The sequence below is a fragment of the Nicotiana tabacum genome, chromosome 13, assembly GCF_000715075.1.
Source record: "Nicotiana tabacum cultivar K326 chromosome 13, ASM71507v2, whole genome shotgun sequence".
Taxonomy (NCBI): domain Eukaryota; kingdom Viridiplantae; phylum Streptophyta; class Magnoliopsida; order Solanales; family Solanaceae; genus Nicotiana; species Nicotiana tabacum.
The window spans coordinates 109,123,978-109,133,730 of NC_134092.1; the positions used below are offsets into that span (position 1 = coordinate 109,123,978).

General features: G+C 34.8%; 1 protein-coding gene and 1 long non-coding RNA gene across 2 annotated transcripts; one reads left to right on the top strand and one right to left on the bottom strand.

The window, feature by feature from the left end:
• Positions 1 to 2,897: 2,897 nt before the first annotated feature.
• Positions 2,898 to 4,596, top strand: LOC107788766 (uncharacterized). The gene is made up of 2 exons (XM_016610475.2): positions 2,898 to 3,220; positions 4,159 to 4,596. The coding sequence occupies exons 1-2, from the start codon at positions 2,967 to 2,969 to the stop codon at positions 4,397 to 4,399; spliced, it is 495 nt and encodes a 164-aa protein (XP_016465961.1). The 5' UTR covers positions 2,898 to 2,966; the 3' UTR covers positions 4,400 to 4,596.
• Positions 4,597 to 5,279: 683 nt separating this feature from the next.
• Positions 5,280 to 7,771, bottom strand: LOC142167888 (uncharacterized). The gene is made up of 2 exons (XR_012698132.1): positions 7,638 to 7,771; positions 5,280 to 5,939 (listed from the first exon to the last, which is right to left on the bottom strand). It is a non-coding gene; the product is annotated as an uncharacterized LOC142167888 (long non-coding RNA).
• Positions 7,772 to 9,753: the final 1,982 nt, after the last annotated feature.

Consider the following 9,753-nt stretch of genomic DNA (forward strand, 5'->3'; position numbering starts at 1 on the left):
GAATAATTAAAGAAACAATAACTCACTTCAATATAACTAAAAATCATTCAATATATAAGTACAACAAGATATTTAATCCACACTTTAAACATAAATATTTCTATAAACAAGACTCAAGTGTTGGAAAAAATACTACACACTTAGATATTCAATACAAAGCAAGAAAATGAAGAAATGAATATAAATGAGTAAGAAATTCTCAACCGAAAGCTTCAAACCCAAGTGTGTGTGCAAGAACCCTAGCTTCCAAAACTTGTCTTCTCTAGTCTATGGAGTGAAAAATAAGCCAAAAGATAATCTTACAAATGAGCTAGGTCGTGTATTAAATGGTTTGGGATCAAAATCGTAAAATTCCAAAACTGCCTAGATTTGTCAATCGCGATCCCGAAAAGAGGCCTGCGGTCGCGAAGAGTTATGTTGTAAAGCATTGCGATCGCAGACCAGATCACGCATTCGCGTAGAGCACTTGGGAGTAGTTGACCGGCCTCTTCTTCGTGTTCGCAGATTTTGCTCTGCGTTCGCGATGTATTATTTCCTGGCCTTCCCCGATCGCATGTCAATGTTCGCGATCGTGAAGAGCATTATATGGCAGCAGTCATTTTTTCTCAATTTAGCACATTTTGACTTGGTTTCTTCCGTATTTCTTCTAAATCACTTGATACCTGAAATATGCCAATAAACCTCAATAAATGCCTTAGTTTCTCAACAAAATCATCCAAAATCCTAAGTATCAAGAAGAGATAAGTTGGTGAAATACCAACTTTTCAGTCATTAGCACAGAAACTAAGACTAAGAGGTCTACAACTTCAGGGGAGAAATGTGCTTACCAAACAAGAAGTGCCGACTTGAGGTGGATGGGCAGAAACCCCCATAAGCACAAGACAACTTCAAAGAGCTACAACATCACAACACAATCTTAGTCAATCTAGTTCATCATTTCAACCAACGAAGAAGTAGAAAAAGAAATGAAGACTTTGGTTGTAGTTTAAGCTTTATGTTTTGTTAAGTGTTGCTATGGACAACAAAGTATTATATTTTGTAAAGTGTTGCTATGGACAACCAAGTGCTATATTTTGTAAAGTGGTATGTTCTGTGGAATAAGGTATATTTTGGTCTTCTTTTTATACTGGTATACTTTGGTTATATAAAAGCTGCATTACCCATATTTGGTTACCAAAGCTAAATAGGAACATAACATAAGAGAAGACCAACAACTTCAATGAGCTAAATAGGAACATAACATAAGAGAAGACCAACAACTTCAATGATCTAAATAGGATAGGAACATAATATAAGAGAAGACCAACAACTTCAATGAGCTAAATAGGAACATAACACAAAGCTTGAATACATTTCTAATAAAATAGGGGATAACCCTCATAGACAACAACAACTTCAATGATCCAAATACATGAACACCCAATACAGGGGAATATCATTCCACTATACAACAGTGCTCGAAACTACCAAATACAATGGCTTTAAGGATGATTAATCAGAAGAAGAAGAAGAAGAAGAAGAAGAAGAAGAAGAAGAAGAGTCTCATACAATTCCTCTATTTTTTGGATTCCTACAAATGCCCTTCAAACTGCTTCTTCTTCTTAAGTAGATCCAAAATCACTGGCTTCAAGTGTTCATGAGTCGAGGGATCAAACCATGCGAAATACTAACACCCAGTTTTCTTATCTTTCTGCAAAGTCAAAAATAAATTAAAATGAAGCTTATAAAATCTTGAAATAACGATTATAACAATCTAAGCTTACCTCGTAATTTTTACAGTCGAAGAATCGACGACCAGGGTTGTCTGTGCTCCATGAAATTACTAGTTCAGTTGCATCTCCACATCGACAAAATGGACCCGAATTCTCTATTCAATATGAACCCTAATACGAGAATTGACAGAAGAATAATTATCTTACTTTATGAATTGCACTTTAATTTAATAAATATAACGAGCGTGAAAATATTAGATGTTGAAGGTTAAGATGGGGGTTAGATTTTTCTGAAAATGGTTGCCAAATAGATTTTAATATAGAGAGAAGAAGAAGTGGGTTGTAGGATTAAGAAAATGGGCCCAATTCCAGTAATTAGCCGTTGTAATTTGTCATGTGAGGCAAAAATTAACTTTTCACGCGCCGCACTGTTCGTGTTTCATACGTCCGAGAGGCTAGTCAAAAGTAGCGTGTCATTGACATACTTTTGAAAGATTTGGTGTGTAACGTTAAACCCGTGATCAACAGGTGTGTAACTAGGATTTGGATGCAAGGTGGATGAGTAAACTATGTATTTTGCCTTAATTCATCGAAAAGAAGTGAATGAAGTTCTACATTAACATAATTTTTCTGTTATCCTTGGTTAAAGTAAAGGTGTCACAAATCTAATCTCAGCTTTAGAAAGTCTGCAAAAAAAGTATCTTAATTAGTGTATGATATCTATTTCTGCAAATACACATCTTAACTATTTAATTGAACAATCACCATGATTTGAACTCATGCGTAAGAATTCTAGATGTGACCTCTTGACCGTCCAATTAGTTTAAAGGCAAAATACAAAAGTGACCGGCCAAAACTAATTGCATCCGTTAGTCCAAAAATTTATAAAATATGTATATAATACACATATATACAAAAATAATATATTTTGTAGGCTATTATTTTTTAGAGCGGCTAAAAATATATATTTCTCTTAATGTTTTGTAAAACATGTGTAGAAAAAATAAATTAAATAAGTAGAATGAAAAACTGTTTGCTATTTTTGCTACTCTTTCTCGTTTGGGAACTATTGACAAATGTGCGAACGTGAGTACTAATCCATGCTTGAACCTCTCATTTTCCTTTCTTGTAGAATCTCCATTACTTCCACACACCCAATTACCTACAAAAACTCAATATCTCCATTAACACAATAACCACTTCACCTTCAAAAGGTTTTCATCTTTTCCAAATTGGGGAAACAACTAAAAAAACATGGAATTTATTAGAAAACTAAGTGTAGTTATACTTTTTTGTCTTATCATATTTTCCTTTGGAATTATTCACACAGCTAGTGATGCTGCTCATTATCAGAACAATAACGTCAAAGACAAACAAAAAGATCAATCTCCCACACAGATGCTAGAAGAAGCCTATTCTATGTTGGTTACATCTTCTTGGCGTTCTTGGGATATGGCTAAGTCTTATATCAATCAATTCCAGCTTAAGTTTTTTCCTCCAAATGTAGAGTAAGTTCTATTCTCCATTTTTCCTTCTTTCTTTTCTTTGGTATATTTGAATGATTTAGTTGTTCTTTTATGGTTGCGTTGGAGCAACGGTAAAGTTGTCTCCGTGTGACCTATAGGTCATGGGTTCGAGCCATGGAACCAACCACTGATGCTTGCATTATGTGAATACTGAATATTTCGTGCACCGAGCTTGCCTTTTTTAGTTGTTCTTTTATGGTACGAGGTAGTTCTCTATATTATGCAGGACCAATAGGGTTGTGAACGTTATTGATCATTTTATGCAACAGTTTAGAGAAAGGTTAAACACTTAAACCAACCCTGTTTAGAGAGTGAAATAGAGAACCTGAAATATTATGCGAACAATCAGTCAAATCCTTAGATACTCCGATTTCTTATATTTATACCAGTGACGAAGCAACATGGTCTCATTAACCATCCTTGTTGCACTGTGTATATAGATAAAATATTACGTTTTAGAGATATATAACACATATTGAACACCCTTTGTCGGAAATATTTTTTCACTTCTTTCAAATTTGAATATCCTTGGAAAAATTCCTAGTTTCGCCACTGATTGATACATACGTGTTTTATCTTCTGCTGTATGCTTAGCTTCATTGGACGATTATCACTGTAGTCGGTGAACCTAATGTTTAGGAAGAACCGAAGAATGCATCATGCTTTACTCCCAAGATTGGTTCACTAGTCGTGTACATTAGCCTTATAGCGTTCGGGTTTATCTGAACCTTGTACTTTCGATATGATACATAAATTTATGCGTAAAAAATCACAAAAAATTGTAACAAATAATAAGTCTGATCCGCCTGTGCTAACTCTACGTTGATGGGGTTGTTCTCTCTTTTTTCATGGTACGATGCCAAAGTAGTTATTTTGAAAATGAGTTGAGAAGTTAATCTTTTTGAAATAAAAATGGACAGTTTTAGGAGCAGGGATGATGGCAAGGCTAATGGAGGTGCTGGAGAGAGGATGAAGGAGGCTACTCAGAAGAGTTTTGAAAAGAGCAAAGAGGCAGTAGAAGAAACCGCGAAATCGGCTGCTGAGATGATGGAGCAGAAAGTGCAGAAAACAGCTGAGAAAGTGAAGGATACTGTATCTGGAGGTCAGAAAACATCTGAGAAAATAAAGAATACTGTCTCTTCTGGACATGATGAGCTATAAAAATTATATGTACCAAGAAAACAGAGAAAAACCTAGCTTTTCCTCCTTTCACTTCTGTAGTGTAATATCTTTACTCTTTTTTTTCTTTCTATATCTTTTATAGCATCATAGGTTTGTCAATTTGTCTACAATTCAATTTTGATTACTGTAAAAGTTCACAAGAGTTAGGGATAACTGATTGGACTTTGCTTATTGAATTATGAAGCAAGCATCGTAATCGTACCGCTATAAAACAATCCATAGGAAGCGGAGCAACCTCTACGTATTGCCCATTTGCATTTCTTGGTGAGTCCGGTTTTCTGTGCTACGTTATTCTTAGATCCAGCGAAATCATTGGTATTGGTTTCAGAGTCCACTGGCTGTCTAGAAAGCCGATTGTCAACTTGAATGTTTACACAAGAATCTCCAATCCAAGCCTCTTTTGTCAATTCGGGGCAATACGAGTGGCATAAGCTATTTCTTATAAAGCTTTCGAGAAGAAATTGGAGGACTACCGATTGATTGACCCCGGAAGTAAAGAATGACGGCTACAAGGGAGAAATCGAAAGGAAACTGTACCCGACCAGGGATGGACGTAAACTCGTAAGCTACCGAAGGTAGGGATAATCGTCCAGGTCTTATTGTGAAAGAAAAAAGCCGCCCCGCCACAGCAGACGGGTTGCTTCCTCTGTCGTCGCCGGGGAGCTCTTGGCGAGGAGACCTTAGGATAAGTTGCTAAAACAAACGGGATGGGAGGATCGACCCGTTCAGATAATTCCGAAGAAAGACTGTTGGCAGCAGGTAGAGAGATTTTTTTTTCCTCTTCAAAACACAAGGAAATGCGGGCAGGGTAGAGCTCGGCAGAGGGTTCGAGAATAGGGTAGGGTCCTGTCCTTAGATATCGAGAAAACCAGAAATAACACTTTGATATTACAATGGCTGAAAGTCCATCAAAATAACACCATAACTGGCTATATCTGAACTATAGGTACAAGCTGACAAACCATTGATCTAAAAGTGAGATAAGTTGTAACAAAGTTGAGAAGACATGCACAAAAGAAAACATACCATTTGACCCAAGCTTGAGAATGGTGCCTCAACAAGTTTGGCAAAGAAATCATAATGTAAAAACAGGTACAGTATCATGAAGAGAAAGAAGAGGAAAGCTTGAGGCATTCACTTTGACATCTCCTGAGGCAGACGTCATTCCAGTTTGGGACTTGATGCTGGTTAACACAGACAGTGCGAGCACAGGCATCGGAGCAAGCATCAAGTTCTGATACGCCACATACGGTAACGCAAGTGTCGGGGATTGGATCCTTGGAAAATGCACCCACCTTCTTCAACATTCTCTTTGATGTACAGACTCTCTCGCACACGAAAATATCATCAGTACTCTTCTCCCTGCCCCTTGCACTCTTGATTCTCTGCTCCTCGGCATGATTTCTCCTAATTCTGTAAGCTTGACCAGCTACAATGGCAGGAATAGCAGCCCCCAACAAGGACCACCATACCTCAACCATCAGGGCTAGGGCTGCGAAATTGTTCGCCTTCTTACTCCCTGCTTTGTGGTTAACATTTTACAATAACATAAGACTTCTTAACCACCACTCTTCTCAAACACAAAATAGCAGAACTCTTGAAATGTGGAGTATTTAATAGATGCAGAAGCCATGCAACCCCCCCCCCCCCCCCACACAAAAAAATAAAATAAAAAAGAAAAACGACTGCACCAAGGGAAATAAAATGGTAATAGGGAAATCAGTCACACAATTGTTTGAATACGATGCTTAATCGAATCGACATTATGATGAATGAGTCCTGAGTGAGAAGAATACAAGGCTGAGAGATTCATGACAACAAATGTTCGTTGTTTAGTTTATCTGCAAAATTCAGCTGATTGTATAAGCATTATCTGGTATGATTCTGCCAATAGCTAAGGGATAGAGCATTAATAGCACGGAATACATCTTATAAGTGGGGTGTCAGTGTCATCTTCATTTAGAGTGATAACGAACGCCACAACAATTTATCTCAAAGTATATCCATGTCAATTAACCACAATAGAATCACTAGATTGAATCTAGGAATCAAAACAGGAAAAGGAAACCATTTCAACTTGGAGATACTATCTCCATCTTTTCCTATTGTTGTATCTCCGAACACAGATAAAAAAAAAAGGATTATGAAGCAAGAATAAGTTTCAAGTCCATCGTTAATAGCTCATCGATGAAATCACTCACCTACCATTCATCCCTCAAAGAAAGGAAAAGATCTTTCTTCACTCAACATGCTAATCCTCCCCCCCCAAAAAAAAAAAAAAAGAAAGCTCGAAATTGGAAACTTCTACTATTGCCAATTCTACAACAACAACAAACCCAGGATAATCTCACACGTGGGATCTAAGGATGGTGGTGTGTATGCAGACCTTACCATGAATTTATCTTGAATCGAGATCTTTTGGCTCAACTTTATCCCAGTTTGCCGAGGGAGCAACCCCATTTTTCACCTTGAATTGGTCAAAATATGCGAAATTTCTTACTTTTCACCCCTAAATTGAGGTAGAGAGATTGTTTCTAATAGACCGCCACCGGGGGCTCGAACCCCCGACCACAAGGTTAACAGCCTTGCGCTCGACTATTTCCAACTCTAAGTACAGAAAATTAATCCTATCAGTAAAAACTCAAACTACCAGGTTTTCCTTTATCAGCAGTGTTTCTTAGCAATACGATATCTAATCGTTTCCTCAGTCTTTTTTTAAATTTAATCAGCAAAACCAAAAACAGTACTATGTTAAAAATACAGAACATTTTAAGAGTGGAAATTTTCTCCTTCCCTCACTTTGAACGTCCAAAATTGAACACTATGTGGTCAAAGAAATGGGAAAAATGCAAGAATAGACTCCACCAAAGAAAGATGGAAAATCTTCTGAAAAAACAAAATTAAAACTTAAAAACACGAAACTACATTATAACCATTACTATAGTAACTTGCTTTGGTTGAAAATTATTGATTTAGCCTCTTAATTAGTGAAATTAGTCATTGGGTCGGGGCTAAACTGCAAGACAAATATAATACTACAACAAAACTAACAGCTCAAAGAGGCAGAACCACAAATTAGACTAGCATTCACTCAACAAATTTCCGAGAACATAATCCAAAAACATTAAAAGAAGAAACCAACGAAATCAAACAAGAAATGCCGAAAACAACCCGAGAAAAAAGGGGCATAAATACTATGTAAAGCAAAATTTCTTACCTTAAAATCGACGAAGCGAAGTAGAATGAAGTGTCAAGAGCAGAGCAAGTGGATTGTGTGAAGGATTTAAAGGAGAAAGGGTTCTAAGGGTTTTCTGTTTTGCTTTTTCGCTTCGTGTAGTGTATTTATTATAAAAAAACGGCAAACGGCTCGTATATACTTTTTCAAAATGGTATAAAAATATATCTCTTTATATTATTGGGTTATCTATATACCTCCCGTCATACTTTGGAACAAAAATACATTTATTTTGGATGCAATGCCATGTGACAACACTAGATAAAAACGACCAATTTTTTTTTTTACCCGATCGGTTTTAAAGAAACTCACCACCGCTAAATTTACCATATGTTGATCTAAAGCAATTTTTTTGTAAAAACTAGAAAAATATTATTTAAAAAAAATCAGTTTTTTCTAAAGTATTTTTTAAAAAAAAAAACTGAAAAAACAAAAGGATTTTGCAAAATATTTTTGTTTTTTTTAAAACTAATGCATATGTAGTCCACTACTTTAGGAAAGTCTATTTTTTTCAATTTTTACAAAAAAGAAATAATTCAGTTTTTTTAGTTTTTTTAAAATGTATATTTTGTAGAAAGAGAATTTTTTTTTTTGTAAAAACCGAAGAAAAAAAAATTGCAAAATATATATTTTTAAGATTTTTCAGTTTTTTTAAAGCATATTTTTTATAAAAACTGAAAAAACAAAAAAGACTCTCCTAAAGCAGTGGACTACATATGCATTAGTTTAAAAAAATAAAAATATTTTGCAAAATCTTTTTTTTTCAAAAGAATGCTTGAAAAAACTGAAAAGTGTATATTTTGCAAATTCCTTTTTTCAATTTTTACAACAAAAAAAAAGCAGTTTTTACAAAGTATATGCTTTTTTCAATTTAAAAAAACAACTATCATGTGTTACTAAAAAAAATTCTCCTATTAGAATATTTTAATAGATCATATGTTTGTCAATTTTTTCAATATTTACTAAACATATATTCACTTATCAAAACTTTATCTATAACTTTAACAAAGTAAGATTGGAATAATATTCATGTAACAAAAAAAAACTGAAAACCTGAAACCCCCGACAAAACCGAACCAATCCAAACCGATATAGTTGGTTTGGATAAAAACCGAATCAACTCGGTCCATGTACACTCCTATTATCCACCCATATTATCTACTAAAAATGGGTTAGATAATGATTTTTTAAAAAAATGGGTCAAATATGGATCAGGTTCATATTATCCACTTAAAAAATGGATAACCAATGAATAACCAATGGTTTAACTTTTACATTTATAAACATTCAAATTGGGGTTCCTCAAGTTTGTACGTATTCAAGAAGTCATGGATAATATGGATACTCATATTATCTGCCGGTTAACCCTTTTTTTTATTAGTATTAAATGTGGGTCGGGCCGGATAAATTATCTATTTTTACATGACCCATTTTTTACTCACTCATATCCGATTCGACCCACTTGTATGCAACCCCTAGCTTTACGTATGAAAAACTATTACTCTATATGTTTAGAGAGTTTAAGTTCTATGCGAGTGTAAAAGATATTTATACAATTAGGTTACGTATTAAGTAATTACAAGTAAATCTCTTAACACATATTAATTCTGTTTGTCCTAGTTTATGTAAGTCGCTTTTCATTTTAGTCGGTCTAAAAAAGAATGACATATTTCTATCTTTAGCAACGAGCTTTAAAATACTCATTTTACTCATAATGAGATGGTCTATAGTCACGCTAATATTTATAGCTTATTTTAGACCTCAGGTTTCAAAAGTCTTTCTTTATTTCTTAAATTTGTACGCCGTCAAAAATCATCACATAAATTGGATAAAGGGAGGAATTAATAATCGAATAAAAATAATAACTAACTTATTATCACGAGTTAAAATTATTTAATCAGGGGTGTATCTAGCTTAAATAGTATGGGTTCACGTGAACTCATACTCCTTTATCTTAAATCATGTATAACAATATTATATTTATTTGAAATTATTTAAATATATGTGTGTGCACCCATGCTTAAAGACTCCTATGGTGTAACAATTATGGGGTGCCCCTCTACAAGTGAAATTGACGGTTTATATCCCACTTCGAACC

Coding starts and splice junctions, on each gene's coding strand:
- LOC107788766 (XM_016610475.2), top strand. CDS start 2,967: ATGGAATTTATTAGAAAACTAAGTGTAGTTATACTTTTTTGTCTTATC. Junction 3,221..4,158: donor TTTTTTCCTCCAAATGTAGA/GTAAGTTCTATT, acceptor AAAAATGGACAG/TTTTAGGAGCAGGGATGATG.